At 40.5% G+C, this 20,212-nt stretch overlaps 1 protein-coding gene and 1 long non-coding RNA gene across 2 annotated transcripts in view; one reads left to right on the forward strand and one right to left on the reverse strand.

The window, feature by feature from the left end:
- LOC126259792 (motile sperm domain-containing protein 2-like) overlaps window positions 1-15,396 on the forward strand; it is a 90,285-nt gene extending 74,889 nt beyond the window's left edge. The window contains exon 10 of the mRNA XM_049956810.1: window positions 14,479-15,396. Within this exon, the coding sequence (XP_049812767.1) occupies window positions 14,479-14,643 (165 nt within the window). The 3' untranslated portion in view covers window positions 14,644-15,396. The remainder of the gene's footprint in view (window positions 1-14,478) is intronic.
- LOC126259794 (uncharacterized) overlaps window positions 1-20,212 on the reverse strand; it is a 120,272-nt gene that overhangs the window by 22,302 nt on the left and 77,758 nt on the right. The gene's annotated exons all lie outside the window — the stretch shown is intronic.

Raw genomic sequence — 20,212 nt, forward strand, 5'->3', positions numbered from 1 at the left:
ACTGTTTGTCCCTGTTTATAATTTTTTTTTTAAACTCACTGGTATGCATAATCAAGAAAATAAATATGTTAGATTGAGTATATAGGTAGACATATAAAAGCCACCCAACAACACAATCAGTAATTAATATTTCCACTATTTATTAATAATTTGTCAACAGTGGACTGGTGAAGACAAACCTAGTTGCTGCTATAATTTCAACCTAAGTAATTTAAAATTTAAATAAATAGTGTTTGTATCAGCTCTTAAAATTTGCTGATCCATGTATGATTTCACAGACCCTAAAGCTCAGAAAATAAAGTTTGACTCAATCCGAAATCATTCGTAGCTGATGCAGTCCACCATTGACATGAAATGCGAAATAATTCGACGTAAAAGACGAGCTGTACATGCATAAAAACAAAAGCCCAATCAACTGCCAGATACGCACTGTCCTGCCAGAGTTAACATTCTGATTCTCAGCATTCACAAGGAAAAAATCTAAGTTCAAGCAGTAAACTGTTGGTAAGAGTGACACAGATCTTCACTCTTCAAATACTTTAAACAAATTGCCTCCCTCTCTCCCACTCATTCAGTCACTCACCTTACCCCCCAATTTTGCCCACCCCCAATCTCGCCCCCCCCAGTCTCGCCCCCCCCAGTCTCGCCCCCCCCAGTCTCGCCCCCCCCCCCAAAATCTCGCCCCCCCCCCCAAAATCTCGCCCCCCCCCCAAAAGTCTCGCCCCCCCCAAAAGTCTCGCCCACCCCCCCCCCAAAATCTCGCCCACCCCCCCCCAAAATCTCGCCCCCCCACCCAAATCTCGCCCCCCCCACCCAAATCTCGCCCCCCCCCACCCAAATCTCGACCCCCCACCCAAATCTCGACCCCCCACCCAAATCTCGCCCCCCCCCACCCAAAATCTCGCCTCCCCCACCCAAAATCTCGCCCCTCCCCCACCCCCAAATCTCGCCCCTCCCCCACCCCCTATCTCGCCCCTCCCCCACCACCCCCAAATCTCGCCGCCCCCACCACCACCCCCAAATCTCGCCGCCCCCCCCCCCCCACCCCCAAATCTCGCCGCCCCCCCCACCACCCCCAAATCTCGCCGCCCCCCCCACCACCCCCAAATCTCGCCTCCCCCCCCACCACCCCCAAATCTCGCCCCTCCCCCACCACCCCCAAATCTCGCCCCTCCCCCACCACCCCCAAATCTCGCCCCTCCCCCACCACCCCCAAATCTCGCCCCTCCCCCACCACCCCCAAATCTCGCCCCTCCCCCACCACCCCCAAATCTCGCCGCCCCCCCCCCCACCACCCCCAAATCTCGCCGCCCCCCCCCCCCACCACCCCCAAATCTCGCCCGCCCCCCCCACCACCCCCAAATCTCGCCGGCCCCCCCACCACCCCCAAATCTCGCCGGCCCCCCCACCACCCCCAAATCTCGCCGCCCCCCCCCCCCCCCACCATTGCGTCACGCTTTGGAACCCAGAACCTATGTGTATTGGCGCCAGAACCCCTTGACCAGTGGCAGCAGGTGACCCTATGGCATAAACCTGCCTCCTTGGTCCCTTCATGGCCTCACAGTACATTGAAAATATTTTTCTCCAATAGAATTGTAGTGGTTTTTTCCACTACATGGCTGAACTAAGACATCTTTTAAGCACTTTCTCTGTCATTTGCATTGCCCTTCAACAGACTTTGTTTCCAGCAATGCGGACCATGCCCTTCGTGGCTGCTGGGGATATAATAAGAATTGTGATACCTATGACAGGGTGTTTGACAGATTTTGCACATATGTTCTGGGCACTCTATACAGTGAACTTGTGCCTCTTGATACACCTTTGGAGGCTGTGACTGTTCAGATAAGGGCATTTCAGGATATTACTATGTGCAATGTTTACCTCCTTCCCAGTGGTAAAGTGCCTTAGAAGACATTGTTTCCATTGGTTTCTCAGCTCCCCCCCCCCCCCCCCCCCTTCTTTCCTAATCTTGGGTGATTTCAGTGCTCATAACCCTTTGTGAGTGTAATGATGATCATTGGCTGTGGTAAGGACCTCGAAGACCTACTGGCACAACCTTACCTTTGCCTCTTGAATTCTGGTGCCCCCACACAATTCAGTTGGTGCATGGAACTTTCTTGTCCATTTACCTTTCCATCTGCAGCACTTGTCTTTTCCCATCCATCCATTGAAGAATCTATCCACTGGAGAGTTCACGATGACATGTATGGTAGTGACCATTTCCCGATCTTCCTGTCCCTCCCTCAGCATCACTTCCGTAGACACCAGCCCAGATGAGCTCTCAACAGTGTTGACTGGGATGCTTTTGCCTCAGCTGTCACCCTCGGCTCCCTGCCGCATGGAGATATTGATGAGGCAGATTAGCTGCCTACAGTACACCCTTTTCTCATGGGAAGTATCGGTGTGTCAGTACTGTAACACACATACACCTCATGAGAAACTAGTGTACTGTAGGCAGCTAATCTACAATGGAAAACCAATACATAAACAAAGCAGAGCAACCAATATTCTATTTACCAGTTATCTCTGTTGTCAACACATTTTAGTCATGGTGCAACAATTATTAAACAGGATATCTGTAACCAGATTATAAAAAGTAATTTTTTCATTGGTTGTTGGCCAGAGCTAATTGGCTCATATTGTGTAGATTCTTTGTTAACAGTTAAGTTCCTTGCAGAGAGTTGATGGAACACCTTAAAGCTGCTTCTCTACCTTCCCATTCTCAAATAGCATACGGGAAAAACAAACACTTAAATCTTTCTGTGTGAACTCTGTTTTCTTTCTGTTATGATCATCATTTCTCCCTCACAGGTGGGCACCTACAAAATGTTTTCACACTCTGAGCAGAAAATAGGCGATTGGAATTTCATGACTATGTCCTGCCACAGAAAAAAAAACTTTGTTTTAGGGACTGCCACCCCAATTCCTCTATCATATCCAGGGCACTCTGTCCCCTATTTCATGATAATATGAAACAAGTTGCTCCTCTTTGATATTTTTGGATGTCCTCCGTCGATCCTATCTAATGTAAATCCCACACTGCACAGCAGTACTCCAGTAGATGATGGACAAGCAATCTTAGTAGACCTGTTACATTTTCTAAGTGTTCTGCCAAAAAATCACAGTCTATGATTTGCACATTATCTATGTGATCATTTCAATTTGTTATTCATGATTGTAATCTTTAAGTATTCAGTTCAGTTTACAGCATTTAGACTTGTTTGATTTAGTGTGTAACCTAAATTCAAAGGATTTCTTTCAGTAATCATTTGGATGACTTCATATGTCTCATTATTTACAGTCAATTGCCACTTTTTGAATCATACAGATATTTTGTCTAAATCATTTTGCAGTTGGTTTTGATCGTCTGACGACTCTACAAGATGGTAAATGACAGCATCATATGCAAACAGTCTAAGAGGGCTTCTCAGATTGTCTCATAGATACTTTATGCAGAGCAGGAACAGCAGAGGGCCTAGAACACTTCCGTGGGAAATGGCACAGATTACTTCTATTTCACTCAATGACTTTTCATCAGTTATTATGAACTGTGACATTTGACAGGAAATAATGAATTCAGTAACACATCTGAGATGATACTCCATAAGCATGCAGATTTGATCAGGAGATGCTTGTGAGGAAAGTGTCAAATGGCTTCTGGAAATCTAAAGGTATGGAATCAATTTGACATCCCTCATCGATAGCACTCATCACTTTGTGAGGATAAAAAGCTGGTTGTGTTTCATAAGAACGATATTTTTTGAATTCATGTTTCATGTTTGTCAAATCATTTTCTTCAAGGTAATTCATAATGTCCCAACGCAGTATATGTTCGAAAGTCTTACTGCAAAACCTTGTTAGTAATATGAGTCTGTAATTCAGTGAGTTACTCCTGTTTTCTTTCTTGGGTATTGGTGTGACTTGTGCAACTTTTCAGTCTTTAGGTACAGACCTTTCTTTGAGTGAGTAGTAGTATATGATTGCCAGGTATAGAGCTATTATATCAACATATTCTGAAAGGAACCAGACTAGTATACAATCTGGACCAGAGGCCTTACCTTTATTAATTGTTTAAACCTGGTTAACTACACGGAAGATCTGCTTGTAAGTTACTCATGTTGGCAGTTGTTCTTGATTTGAATTCTGTAATACTTACTTAGTGTTCTTTTGTGAAGGAATTTCAGAAAACTGGATTAGTAAATCTGCTTTAGTGAAATTATCAGTAACATCACCATTGTTATTGCACAGTGAAGGTATTGAATGTATCTTGCCAGTGGTGTACCTCACATACAACCAGAATCTCTTTGGATTTTCTGTCAGATTTTGAGAGAGAGTATTGTTGTGCAAACTATTAACAGCATCTTGCATTAAAGTTCGTCCAAAATAATTTGGAATGTCTTTAAAACTTTGCCAATCTTGTGATTTTGCATTAGTTTAAATTTGGTTTTTTTTTTCCGCTTGTGCAATAGTGTTCTGATCTATTTTGTGTACCATGGGTGATCAGTACCATTTCTTATTAATTTATTTGGTATACTTTCCTAAATTGCCATCAATATAATTTCTTTGAATTCAAACCACATTTGGTCTATGCGTAGTCAGTCAGTTTGGAAGGAATGCAGACTGTCGCTTCGGAAGGTGTTGTGCAAATTTTTATTTATTTTTTAGGTTTATTTTACATTGAATTTTTAGTGGGTTGAGATGTTAGTATTATGTCTAGCTAAAACCACCTTGTGGTCACTAATCCCTGACACTCCCTATATAGACAGGATTCGGTGTTGCAAAGAGGTCAAGTATGTTTTTGCAACCATTTACACTTCAGGTGGGCTCTTGAACTAATTATTCAAAATAATTTTCTGCAAAGCATTCAGTAATAAAATTTCAGATGACATTTCATGCTTACCACCGACTTTAAACATGTATTTTCACCAACTTACAGACGAATGGAAAAACTGGTAGAAACAGACATTGGGGAAGATCTGTTTGGATTCTGTAGAAATGTTGGAACATGTGAGGCAATACTGACCTTACGACTTATCTTAGAGAATAGATTAAGGAAAGGGAAACCTACGTTTCTAGCATTTGTAGACTTAAGAGAAAGCTTTTGACAATGTTGACTGGAATACTCTCCTTCAAATTCTGAAGGTGGCAGGGGTAAAATACAGGGAGCGAAAGGCTGTTTGCAATTTGTACAGAAACCAGATGGCAGTTATAAGAGTCGAGGGGCATGAAAGGGAAGCAGTGGTTGGGAAAGGAGTGAGACAGGGTTGTAGCCTCTCCCCGATGCTATTCAATCTGTATATTGAGCAAGCAGTAAAGGAAACAAAAGAAAAATTCGGAGTAGGTATTAAAATCCATGGAGCAGAAATACAAACTTTCAGGTTCGCCGATGACATTGTAATTCTGTCAGAGACAGCAAAGGACCTGAAAGAGCAGCTGAATGGAATGTACAGTGTCTTGGAAGGAGAATATACGATGAACATCAGCAAAAGCAAAATGAGGATAATGGAAAGTAGTCGAATTAAATTGGGTGATGCTGAGGGTATTAGATTAGGGAATGAGATGCTTAAAGTAGTAAAGGAGTTTTGCTATTTGGGGAGCAAAAAACTGATGATGGTCGAAGTAGAGAGGATATAAAATGTAGACTGGCAATGGCAAGGAAAGTTTCTGAAGAAGAGAAATTTGTTAACATCGAGTATAGATTTAAGTGCCAGGAAGTCGTTTCTGAAAGTATTTGTATGGAGTGTGGCCATGTATGGAAGTGAAACATGGACGATACATAGTTTGGACAAGAAGAGAATAGAAGCTTTTGAAATGTGGTGCTACAGAAGATTAGATGGGTAGATCACATAACTAATGAGGAAGTATTGAATAGAATTGGAGAGAAGAGAAATTTGTGGCACACCTTGACTAGAAGAAGGGATTGGTTGGTTGGACTTGTTCTGAGGCATCAAGGGATCACCAATTTAGTAGTGGAGGGCAGCGTGGAGGGTAAAAATCGTAGAGGGAGACAGAGATGAATACGTTAAGCAGATTCAGAAGGATGTAGGTTGTGGTAGGTACTGGGAGATGAAGCAGCTTGCACAGGATAGAGAAGCATGGAGAGCTGCATCAAACCAGTCTCTGGACTGAAGACAACAACAGCAACAGTGAGGGTAGATTAAAGCCACCACAAACTATAATTGTATGAGTGGGGTACCTATTTGAAGTGAGACTAAAGTTTTCTTTAACTGTTCAGCAACTGTATCATTTGAGTTTTGGGGGGGGAGGGGGGTTCATAAAAGGAACCAATTATTAATTTATTCCAGTTGTCAGATATGACTCCTACCCATACTACCTGATAGGAACTATCTACTTCAATGTCACTACAAGTTAAACTACTTGTGACAGCAGTGAATACTCCACCACCAGCTGTATTTAATCTCTCCTTTCAGAACATGATTAGATTCTTGTAAAAATTTTGGTTGAACTTATTTCTGGCTTTAGCCTATAATGATTTGAGACTCTGGTTCTTTCCCAACACAGCTACAACACTTTGCAACTAAAGTATTGATTATTACTCTGTCTACCCTCTTCCTGTCTTTCTCCTGCACCATTTGAAACTGAAGCCCTTTCTGTACTTTCTTGAGACCCTCTAACCTAAAAAAACTGTCCAGTTCCCTCCACAGAGCTTCCACTACTAGTGCAGCCTCTTCCAGTGCATAGTGGACCCCTGACCTATTTAGTGGAACCCAGAAACCCACCACCCTGTGGACCAAGTCCAGGAATCTGCAACCTACATGGCCACAGAATCACCTGAGCCTCTGATTCAGACCCTCTACTCGGCTCTGAACCAGTAGGACCACAGTGGGTTCTGTCAATGATGCTACAGGTGTTAAGCTCTGTCTTCATCTCACAAGAAAGATTGTGGCAGGCTTTCACTTCAGCTAGCCGTCAAACACCAGAGAGGATCTCTTCCGATCTAAAGCAACAAATATCATTAGTACCAACACGAAGCCACCACCTGCAGTTGACTGTACCTTGTGCTCTTCAGTGGGAACTGGAAGCACCCATTCCACACCCTGGAATGACTGGTCCCGGTATTCAGAGAGTGCACAGTAGGTTCCTTCCCAACCCTTGCAGCCATATCTCTAAAAGGCCCCATTATGCAGCTGATGTTAGACTCTTAATTGCCGGTAATCCCACCGTCTGTGAATGCCCAGACCTTGCAGGCTGAGAGGCTTCCTCTGGAACAGGGTGAGCTAGTGCTTCTGGCTTATGGACCTTGTCAGCCACCGATAGTGCCCGAAACCTGTTCATCAGGTGAACTGAGGTGGCCCTCCTGTTGACCCCGTGGAAAGTCTTTCCACACAAACATGCGCAAAATTAGAGGAGTTGAAGCTAAAGAGAGAGGATGAAATTTAAAATAAGTCTCTTCTTATGAGTAGCTATGATGGCTCACAGTAGTCTGATGCTGCTGCTGGTATGAGAGCTGTCACACGGCTTGTTCAGGCGTGCGGGGCTCTGTACCTACAGTTGTATCTCTAGTGGATTGTGGGATTCCAGTGAAGCAACCTCAACTCAAATCTACTCCTGATGAGGAGGGGGGGGGGGGGTTGAGTTCAGTCAGATAGTACCTATACACACCCAGCAGAGAGCTCAATCCACCCAAGGTAGTTTTAGAATTATATTAACAGAGCACTTTCGTGAAGATCTCTCCTTTATGTATTAACAAAAGTGTTGGAGGGTATTGCTGGGGTCGTAAAAAATGTTAGACTTCGAAGAACTTGCTTCTATTTGAAACTGTAAAGTCAGGCCAAGCACCAAAACTTTTAGGAAGCAAGACCTTAAGTGACTACCCATGTTGGGACTGACTTACAAAACATCCTCATCTGTATATGTAATAGAATTGGATAGGTAAAAAAATCTACTAAGCAAGTGGCGGCAGGGAAATTGCATATAAAGGATAATGAAATGTGCAGGCTTTTGGAGGAAGGAAAAGGGATGAAGGAAAAGGGCTAATGAGGTATAGGAAATGGGGAGAGTTCAGCAATGGGGAGATGTAGCAGATAGGATGAGGAGGAGGAACTGATTGTTGGAGGCTGTACCAGACGAGATTTGAAAACCTGAGAGCTTAAAAGTGGAAGTTAGGATAATAAGAAATACAGAGATTACTGACAAAGCATTGTGCAATAGTAAATAATAGCGGAAAGCTAAATGCATTATATATGGTAGAGGTGGGGTGGGAAAAATGGACAGGTCAGAAAACAAGGTTTAGAAAACTAAAAGGAAATGAAGAAAGGAATAGTCACTGAGAAAAAAATACCGAGATCAACAAAATTGGAGAAGGTATTTAATGTAGATTAAGATCAGTGGGATGAAGAGAACCAAGGACATATTGTAATTCCAGTTTCCAACTGCAGAGTTTTAAGAAAGTAGTGTCTGGGAGAATAATCCAGATGGCAGGTGTTGTGAAACGGACACAGAGGTCACAACTGTCATGTTGTAGAGCATGCTTTGCAACATATTGTTTGTTGCCTGTATAACCCTACATGGCCATTCATCTTAACTGATAAATTGATGGTAGTCATATTAATGTAGAAGACCGAACAGTGTTTACATAACAGCCATTAAATGATATATGTCATTCCACAGGTGGCTTATCCCTCTCTCTTCTGTGTATATTAAACCTACTAACAAACTAGAGTACTTAAATTTACTTACATTTTGGCAGTTGCCATCATTTCCATGTCAAACATTCCCTCCCATATAGCTTTGGCAATCAAGGTAAATGTTGCTCAGATGGAGACTGTTCACAGCAATGCACCATCATTCTCACCTCCTCAGCCTTCACTGAGCGTGATTACCCCACCAGCCTAGTTCAAAAGCAGATTTCTTGGGCCGTCACATTCAATCAGGTACAACTGATCCCTCAGAAACATGTGAAACAACAGCTGTTACATGAATACTCTTTGGCCCTTTACATTGATATGACTACCACAGAGTTACCAGTAAGGATGAATGTGCAAGACAGAGGGTGTATACTGGCAATGCACAATACGCTGTTGCACAATGTGCTGTACAACATGATAGTTGTGATCTTGGTGCCTGTTCCATCACACATGTCGTCTGGATTCTTCTCCGCAGTCACCACTTTCTCAGAACTCTGCAAGTGAGAACTGACGTTAAAACATTTTCTTGATTCTTGCCATCAACCTGGCCTTAGTTTAGGTTAATTATTTTCTCTGATTGCCTTGGTCTCAGCATTTCATTTCGGTGACTTCCTTTCGTAATTCTCTTTTAGTTTTCTGTAGCTCTTATTTTCTGACCCCTCTATTTCACCCGCCCTCACCTCTGTAGTCCCCAACAATTAGTCTTTCCTTCTCATTTTGTCCATTGTTTCCCCTGACCCCGGGATCTCCCCGTTTCCTAAACATCAGCAATCATTTTTCCTTCATCCTTCTTACTTCCCTTTAAGCCCTTTTGCAAGGAGGAGGAGCCACTGACTCCAAAAGCTTGGACATTTCTTTAACCATTGTGTGTTTTCTCCTGCAGCCGTTTGGTGAGTAGATGTTTTAGTCAATCCAATTAATCAATTTTCAAAAATTGATTATTTTCATTGTAAAGGCGTGGTTACCTTTTCTGATATAATGGTGATAGACCCTGTGGAATTAAGTGAGGAATGGAACAACACGGGTGTCATGGAAGAGACCTGCGAAGAAAGAGCACCAAATCTTCGAATATTTGGAAATGCCTCAGCTGAAAGCCATGGGAGCTGACAGGTCTCACCTCGTGCAGTTTTATAGTGCATTTGTCAGATCACAAATTGATTATGGCAACAAGGTTTATGGATCAACATGTACTTCTATATCGAGATCTAATGGTATCCATCGTGAAGGCATTCGGATATCAACTGGACACAGGTGCCGATTCCATGGGGCCTGAGGGGTCCCAAGCCCCTTCAAAACTTTGTTTGGGGGCGGAGCCCCCCCCCCCCCCCCTCCCAATAATTTAAGAAAATTATTAGTTATATTATGCTTTGTAAAATAACAAAATTATGTTGGAATTTTTTATTTTCCTTGTTTGACAATAGTTACCTTTTAAAATACATTCAGTAATGAGTTAAAACAAATAATTATTACGGTAGTAAGCAGGTAATAGAAAACGAATGGTGTGAATCGTGACAGTGTTATGGTGCTGCGGGCACACTAAGAATTTGTCCCGGTGCGTGAACCTTCGGGTAGTCTGGTGCCGGGGGGGCCAGCGCTGTGGCCGCGGTGACATCAAAAGGACTGGAGCAGAAGCACCTGGAACCCTCTGCCTCACGTCGCCTTTATGCTTCGAGGCATTATGATGTCACGGCTATATTAAGCCCACCCTGCTGTCACAGTCATTCAGTGTGGATAATTTCGTTCAGTGCATGCTGCAGGCATGTTTAGTGTTCTGACTTCAGTGTCTAGTGGACTATTTTATATGATTATATTTTATTCGTTTACTTTAGTCTCTTAGTGTATTGTGAATTAAGCTTGCAATGGATAAATTTGTTACCAAAAAGGTGCACTTGGAAGTTGATGATACTGCAAGTCAACCTCCAACAATTATTGTGTCGTCAATTGCTTCATCGTCTTCAGGCACGAACCGTACACAGCCAAAACCTGGACAATCTGGCAAGGGAAGATCATTTCAGAAGTCTTGGTTGACCAAACGCACATGGATAGAATATGAAGCATCTACTGAAAAGTTTTTGGCAAAACCTGCAAAGTTAGGTGCTAAAAATCTATTAAAATTTTCTCCAAAAAAGATTTATTTACCTCCATAGCGTTTTCTAACTGGAAAAAGGCTTTGGAAATATTCAATCTTCATGAAAATACGTTTATGCGTAAAGGTGTTTCTGAAACTAAATTCCATCACTAACCGAAGTGTGGCCTCCCAATTGAATGAACAGTTAGATAGTGATATGAAGAAAGGCTGTTTAGCTCTAAGAGACAATTTTTACTACCATCCAATTTCTATGCCGACAAGGACTAGCAATTAGAGGGCACGAAGATGTAAACTCAATTTTTTTTTCAATTGTAGGAACTCCAAAAGAAGGACATACCTGAGTCCAAATATTGGTTAGGGCTTTCAGGGTATAAGCAGACGTCCCACGATATTCAAAACGAGATCATTGATCTACTAGGAAAGTCTGTGTTGACAAAGGTATTGGCTTCAATCAAGAAGAATGAACATTTTTCTATTATGGTTGACGAAACAAAAGATTCTTCGATTCACAAACAAGTGTCATTTTGTATTCATGCTATAGATGATTCCTTAATCATCAATGAAGACTGTATTGGCTTATACGAGACCCCCAACACTGAATCACAAACTTTGTCTAGCATTTTAAGACTCTTTTGCTCGTCTTGATTTGTCAATGGATAACTTAAGAGGACAGTGCTATGATGGCAAGTTCAAAGGACTAAAAAAAGTTAGTTTTGGATATACAACCAGAAGTACAATATGTGCACTGCACTGCTCTCAGTTCAGACTTGGCAATTGTAGGCAGTCTCTGCCATCTTACATCTGAGGGATATTATGGCTTTAGCCAAGGACTTAATAAACACTGTAAGGGAATCCAACAAAAGGATGGGACTTTCCAGAAGCATGCACTGTGAGAGCGCCAACGACCAAGCTGGTCTATGACCCCTTTGCCTGACTCGATGGACTATGCGAGCTTCTAGTATCTTGAGAATATTGAAAAACTTTGAAGAACTTCTAGAGTTTTTTTGAAACATTTTCTGCAGAGGACAAAACAGAGGCAGGTTACAAATGTGCAGGCTACCTTGAGTCAATGTTGCCTTTAAAGACTTATTTCTTTTTACATCTTTATTGCCTTGCAATGAACCCAGTAGAGGATGTCAATGAAAAAATTCAATGCCCTCATCTAAGTGTAGATGATCTGGAAAAAATATATGAGGGCTTAATTTGTATATTGAATGGAAGATGTGATAGTTTTGAACACTTTTGGGAATTGTGTTTAAAATAAAAACCTTCACAAGTTGATGATCCTTCGCTTCGGAATCAAAGTATACCAAAGAAGTATGAAAACAACTAAGCCAGCTCATCGCACACTTTCAAAAACCCCAAAGGAATACTACAAAGCTATTTACATTAAAGTTTGTGAAACGGTGCAATCTTGCATTACTGAGTGGCTTGCTTTTAGTAAATAGAGGTGAAACGAATTTGGAAAAATCGACTGAGTTTTTAAAAAATGACCTAGACATTGAAAGACTGCGCGCTTACACTTGAATATGTTAGCCGATATCGCTATAAAAAACAACTGCTCTTAAAAAAGTGTGACATAAGAAAGTACATTACACAAGAGCCTGCAGTTGGAGAAATGTTATGTGAACAGCAAAAAGGTCATTTAGCACCCTTAGATGTCTGAAGTCATATCTCCGATCAACAATGGAACAGAAGCGATTGAACAACTTCGCTGTTTTTCATGCCCACCAAGATGTTTTGGATGAATTGGATATCCAACCAGTAACCAACTACTTCATATTCAGTAATACAGTCAGACGGTCGACAATTGCACCTTTCTAAAGACACTCGAGCTCTAATAATGGCATTTAGAGCAATTTTAAAAATCTTTGTGAAGTATAGAATTCAATACATACATAATGTTAAATTTTCAGTTTCAAAATATTAGTACTAGTTTAGTACTGTATTACTATAGTGCTGTCTTAGTTATTTTCAAATACCTAAATATTTTTAGGGTGTAAGACCCAATTAAAACACGCTATTTACATACTTTTTTACTGAAAGTATTAGGCATACTGTATTAACTTTATTAACTGTATTAAAGCCTTAACTTTAAGATATTGTTTTTATTTAATGAACCTTGAGCCTTATTCAAAGTAAGCTTAAATGAACTATTTCACTCCTTAATCAAAGTGCTATTACTGTGTGACAGCAATATTTTATGCTTTATTCTTTTAATGATAGTTTAGGATTTATTTACATACAATTTCAGTCTTTTCAGAGCTATATATTTACTGCTCTGTAATAGTCTATATGCAGGATTATTACTGTAAATTAAGTTAGCTTTTTATGAAAGTACAGTGGGTGTTTGTTTTGTTTCTTTTTTCAAAGCCAAAAAGTGTGTCAGCTTTGTCGAGTTTCCCGGAGTGTTGAGTTATCGAGAGTCCAATTTTCTGGGTTCTAATGTTGATCATATGACTCTAAAATGCTTTAAAAAAGAACTTTAAAACTATTTTTCATCTAAAATTTAGAAAATTTCCTGGGGCAAGACTCCCAGTATGGGCCCCCACAATATTTTTTATAAGTAGGCGCTGCTGCAACTGGAGCCTGTCACACCAGCCCAGTTCAGAGTTTGTGTGCAGATTCTAGTAAACCACCACACCAGATTTGGCAGTGCTGCCTTCTGGCTCAACAGGCCCTGAAAATACTAGCACTGCCTCAGTCACCAGTGTTCGGTCCACCCCAACTTTGAGCGGCTGTTCAGGAATTGGCCCTATGCAACCAAGCCATTTGGGTACATGCTCATTCATGGATCTGGATACATCAGACCTCTAAATACGTGGCAGAGGATGGAACAAATTTCCATCAAAGAGATTTTAAGCTTGAAACATTGCAAGAAAACTTCTACTCCAGATGTTTTTACAAATCTGTTTTCTTCAGTTGTAAGTATGAGGCAAAGAGATAGTCTTCTGCTGGGTGCCTGGATGCATCAGGGTACAGGGAAATGCCATGCCGACAAAGAAGTGGTGTGCGTCAGTGTGCCGTTCTGTTGCCAGCTGTCATCTCATTGTCTGACTGAAGAATTGTGCATCAGTGGGAAACCAAATAGTCACAAGTGGCGAACACCAAACTGCAGTCACTGAAATTGACCCCGCAGGCATGGTTGACTTCATGCCAACCACACTGATGGAAGGAAGTGTTGCTCGCCAGATTGCACGTGGGATACTAACCACTAACATTTGGTTTGTCTTAGTCATGAACCGTCATCACTCTGGTGTGCCACTTTTGGTTCTGCATGTTTTGGCTACATATGTTCTATATATTGGTGTAATGGCACCCTCAGTTTTGTTGGAGCTCAGCCCACCATCCTCGCTTACACTGACACCAGTGCAACATCAGTTTTGAAATTTTGTAAATTGCTGAGTCTCATCCCTAAAGTGATGGAGATGGGAGGGTCAGTGTGTCCTGGATAGATAGCCTGCCCCACCAGTTTTGCATTTTTATTAATTGATTTTTGGTGTCATACTTTATTGCATCATGACAATTGTTTTTTTTAATATTTGATAACTAGACTTCCATGCATTACACACTGTTTGCCTGTGGGACAGTCTTCTTCTCTCATCATCCTTTTAATTTTAAGTTAAAGTGTAAGGTTCCAAGTGAGTTGGGGCCTTTTCTTCCAGATATTTGATTTGTGTGTACATAATATTTTCAGAAAAATGAAAAAAAATATTTTCATATGTTTGTATTTCTGTTTAGGTATCTCATCTGAGTGAGAGCCAGTTAAAGCTGTATGCCGAGGTAAAGTTCCTGAAAAAATTACATATTCTATTGGTAATTATGGTGTTATTTTTTGGAACACTTATCACATACCTTCTAACCCTTGAAAAACAATATGGGGGTCAGCACTGTTACAAACAGTAGAGTCTAAAAGTGTAAGGGTAAGTGTGTGTGTGTGTGTGTGTGTGTGTGTGTGTGTGTTTCACACAATAAAAGTGATTTGCCTCTGTAAAAAGAAAGATATTTACCTGTGTAAAAATGTAAATGTTTCACCAGTATTTTTATAAGCAGTTAGTATTTTCTGTTTTCTCTATTTTTGTGAAGTTTGTATACCTGTGCTTCCAGTATTGTCATTTTTCAGAGAAAATGTGATTAGAAAAAATGTATCTAGTCAGTTCTGCCTCTCAATATCTCAGGCTAATGTCAAAATAATATATTTATATCTTCATTTTTATATTGTACAAAATATGAAATGGGCACAAATATTTTAAGAAAAGATCAAGCCCAGAAAAGGTGATCATTGTGATTATTTACTTTCCTTTTAGCAATCTTATTCCATAGTGTTGCAGGAACTTCCTGATACAGCTCACATTTGTAATAATGTGTTTTTTTATACATTTTGTTTTTGCTGCAGCAGCATGTCCATGATTTTGTTAAACTGCATTTAATACTTCTAACAAAAACAGTCTTACTTATACTAAAGTTTTAAAAGTATGTAAAGACTGAATTTTTTATTTCTGTTATCTCTAATGGTACATTTAAGATAATTGCAAAAATTTTTAATACCAATATAAACATGTTACACTATGTAAAATATAAAAAAAAAATGAGGAAAATATTTGGATTATATGTAGCACTGATTTTGTGTATTGGACATAAAATTTTGAGTTAAAAATATTTTGTTTTTCAATATTTGAAATGTTTATTGAGAATAGATTTTTGAAGTTTTGAACTGACAGCTGGTGTAAATAGAACATTCGTGCCATATTTTTTCCTATTTTCCCTTTCTTATTCTATCACAAAAAAGCAATATGATTATAGTTTTGTATGCATTATAATTTGTAGGAAACATTCTGGAGTATGAATGCTGTGATGTTAGACCACATCTGCAACAAAAACATAGACAGGGAAAAGGTTAGAAAATATCCGTGTCAAGACAGTATTATTTAATGATCACACTGTCCGCCTGTTGTAATAGCATTCGAAAAGTGTAGTTATACTGACATTTACAAATCACCTTCATGCTAATACTTCTTACTTAAACTGGATTACCTTGCCATAACAATATGGAGAGGAACAGAAGTTACACCTGGTACATTCAAAATATGCTCATATGTACAGAATTGATAGTGCATTGTTTCTAATAAATGTACGCATTGGTGTTTTGAACCACAGGTAATGTGGTGATGTAACAGTGTTGAATTTGTCACATACCGAGATATTAGTTTTTGTTTTGCACATGTCCGTCTGAACTCCTTGTGAACTTAATCGCTAGTTTGTAACAAAAATACATTCATTACAATATAGCGTATACTAACAAAACTTAATGTCTTGCTGTGATTATAAAATGAGCATTTGTGCTTATACACCCTTTAGGTATATTCAGTGTAATAAAATTATCAATATTTTGTTTTCATGAGAGCACCTGCTTTCAGAAAACCCCATCACTGAGCTGCTACAACTTTTTAACTCCCCATGTTGTGTTAAAGGAATTGCAAACACAATAATTAGGCTCAGGAGGCTTATCTTGATGATGGAAACGAAGAAGAAGAAGCAGCTATTCTTTAGTAATCTTCGATATTATGAAAAGGAATGTTGCTACTCGCCATATAGCGGAGACGCTGAGTTGCAGATAGGCACAATAGACTGTCACAAATAAAGCTTTCCATTAAGGCCTTCACTGTATTTAATTGGTAGGAAATATTGGGTGTGGCAGTTAATGAGTATGAGTCAGCCTTGAGATTTGTAGGTGCAGATTTTGATCATAAAATGTAGTTTCTCTTAGTGCTACTAAAGTTCACACATTTTAGATTTGTATTAATATTTTATTTCACTTTGGCACTTTGTGGAGGCCACTGTAACCATTTATCCAAAGTCGAACAATGTGATAAGTTATAGACCTTATTGCTGAACTATACAAATCTTAAATGGACTTTTTTTTTCTCCATCTCTAATGACAGTTTTGTAATAGTGAAAGATCATTTGTGAGTGTTGGTTAATTACATGTTCCATGAATCATAATTGTGACCTCTTGCTATGATGGGGAATAACTTATTCAATCACACACATACGAGGGACGATCTGAGAGTGTTGTTGTTGTTGTTGTTGTTGTTGTTGTGGTCTTCAGTCCTGAGACTGGTTTGATGCAGCTCTCCATGCTACTCTATCCTGTGCAAGCTTCTTCATCTCCCAGTACCTACTGCAACCTACATCCTTCTGAATCTGCTTAGTGTATGCATCTCTTGGTCTCCCCCTACGATTTTTACCCTCCACGCTGCCCTCCAATACTAAATTGGTGATCCCTTGATGCCTCAAAACATGTCCTACCAACCGATCCCTTCTTCTGGTCAAGTTGTGCCACAAACTCCTCTTCTCCCCAATCCGATTCAGTACCTCCTCATTAGTTATGTGATCTACCCATCTAATCTTCAGCATTCTTCTGTAGCACCACATTTCGAAAGCTTCTATTCTCTTCTTGTCCAAACTATTTATCGTCCATGTTTCACTTCCATACATGGCTACACTCCATACAAATACTTTCAGAAAAGACTTCCTGACACTTAAATCTATACTCGATGTTAACAAATTTCTCTTCTTCAGAAACGCTTTCCTTGCCATTGCCAGTCTACATTTTATATCCTCTCTACTTCGACCATCATCGGTTATTTTGCTCCCCAAATAGCAAAACTCCTTTACTACTTTAAGTGTCTCATTTCCTAATCTAATACCCTCAACATCACCCGACTTACTTCGACTACATTCCATTATCCTCGTTTTGCTTTCGTTGATGTTCATCTTATATCCTCCCTTCAAGACACCATCCATTCCGTTCAACTGCTCTTCCAAGTCCTTTGCTGTCTCTGACAGAATTACAATGTCATCGGCGAACCTCAAAGTTTTTATTTCTTCTCCATGGATTTTAATACCTACTCCGAATTTTTCTTTTGTTTCCTTCACTGCTTGCTCAATATACAGATTGAATAACATCGGGGAGAGGCTACAACCCTGTCTCACTCCCTTCCCAACCACTGCTTCCCTTTCATGTCCCTCAACTCTTACAACTGCCATCTGGTTTCTGTACAAATTGTAAATAGCCTTTCGCTCCCTGTATTTTACCCCTGCCACCTTTAGAATTTGAAAGAGAGTATTCCAGTCAACATTGTCAAAAGCTTTCTCTAAGTCTACAAATGCTAGAAACGTAGGTTTGCCTTTCCTTAATCTTTCTTCTAAGATAAGTCGTAAGGTCAGTATTGCCTCACGTGTTCCAGTATTTCTACGGAATCCAAACTGATCTTCCCCGAGGTCGGCTTCTACCAGTTTTTCCATTCGTCTGTAAAGAATTCGTGTTAGTATTTTGCAGCTGTGGCTTATTAAACTGATTGTTCGGTAATTCTCACATCTGTCAACACCTGCTTTCTTTGGGATTGGAATTATTATATTCTTCTTGAAGTCTGAGGGTATTTCGCCTGTTTCATACATCTTGCTCACCAGATGGTAGAGTTTTGTCAGGACTGGCTCTCCCAAGGCCGTCAGTAGTTCCAATGGAATGTTGTCTACTCCGGGGGCCTTGTTTCGACTCAGGTCTTTCAGTGCTCTGTCAAACTCTTCACGCAGTATAGTATCTCCCATTTGATCTTCATCTACATCCTCTTCCATTTCCATAATATTGTCCTCAAGTACATCGCCCTTGTATAGACCCTCTATATACTCCTTCCACCTTTCTGCTTTTCCTTCTTTGCTTAGAACTGGGTTTCCATCTGAGCTCTTGATGTTCATAGAAGTGGTTCTCTTATCTCCAAAGGTCTCTTTAATTTTCCTGTAGGCAGTATCTATCTTACCCCTAGTGAGATAAGCCTCTACATCCTTACATTTGTCCTCTAGCCATCCCTGCTTAGCCATTTTGCACTTCCTGTCAATCTCATTTTTGAGACGTTTGTATTCCTTTTTGCCTGCTTCATTTACTGCATTTTTATATTTTCTCCTTTCATCAATTAAACTCAATATTTCTTCTGTTACCCAAGGATTTCTACTAGCCCTCGTCTTTTTACCTACTTTATCCTCTGCTGCCTTCACTACTTCATCCCTCAAAGCTACCCATTCTTCTTCTACTGTATTTCTTTCCCCCATTCCTGTCAATTGTTCCCTTATGCTCTCCCTGAAACTCTGTACAACCTCTGGTTCTTTCAGTTTATCCAAGTCCCATCTCCTTAAATTCCCACCTTTTTGCAGTTTCTTCAGTTTTAATCTACAGGTCATAACCAATAGATTGTGGTCAGAATCCACATCTGCCCCTGGAAATGTCTTACAATTTAAAACCTGGTTCCTAAATCTCTGTCTTACCATTATATAATCTATCTGATACCTTTTAGTATCTCCAGGGTTCTTCCATGTATACAACCTTCTATCATGATTCTTAAACCAAGTGTTAGCTATGATTAAGTTGTGCTCTGTGCAAAATTCTACCAGGCGGCTTCCTCTTTCATTTCTTAGCCCCAATCCATATTCACCTACTACGTTTCCTTCTCTCCCTTTTCCTACACTCGAATTCCAGTCACCCATGACTATTAAATTTTCGTCTCCCTTCACTATCTGAATAATTTCTTTTATTTCATCATACATTTCTTCAATTTCTTCGTCATCTGCAGAGCTAGTTGGCATATAAACTTGTACTACTGTAGTAGGTGTGGGCTTCGTATCTATCTTGGCCACAATAATGCGTTCACTAAGCTGTTTGTAGTAGCTTACCCGCGTTGCTATTTTCCTATTCATTATTAAACCTACTCCTGCATTACCCCTATTTGACTTTGTGTTTATAACCCTGTAGTCACCTGACCAGAAGTCTTGTTCCTCCCGCCACCGAACTTCACTAATTCCCACTATATCTAACTTTAACCTATCCATTTCCCTTTTCAAATTTTCTAACCTACCTGCCCGATTAAGGGACCTGACATTCCACGCTCCGATCCGTAGAACGCCAGTTTTCTTTCTCCTGATAACAACATCCTCTTGAGTAGTCCCCGCCCGGAGATCCGAATGGGGGACTATTTTACCTCCGGAATATTTTACCCAAGAGGACGCCATCATCATTTAATCATACAGTAAAGCTGCATGCCCTCGGGAAAAATTACGGCCGTAGTTTCCCCTTGCTTTCAGCCGTTCGCAGTACCAGCACAGCAAGGCCGTTTTGGTTATTGTTACAAGGCCAGATCAGTCAATCATCCAGACTGTTGCCCTTGCAACTACTGAAAAGGCTGCTGCCCCTCTTCAGGAACCACACGTTTGTCTGGCCTCTCAACAGATACCCCTCCGTTGTGGTTGTACCTACGGTACGGCTATCTGTATCGCTGAGGCACGCAAGCCTCCCCACCAACGGCAAGGTCCATGGTTCATGGGGGGGGATCTGAGAGTAACATACAATATTTTTTTTTTTTTTCTCTCTCTCCTGGTACAGCAGCTGGAATGTTAAAATTTCACAGTGGTATAGTTTCAAGTT

Source organism: Schistocerca nitens, chromosome 5 (genome assembly GCF_023898315.1).
Source record: "Schistocerca nitens isolate TAMUIC-IGC-003100 chromosome 5, iqSchNite1.1, whole genome shotgun sequence".
In the NCBI taxonomy this organism is placed as follows: Eukaryota; Metazoa; Arthropoda; class Insecta; order Orthoptera; family Acrididae; genus Schistocerca; species Schistocerca nitens.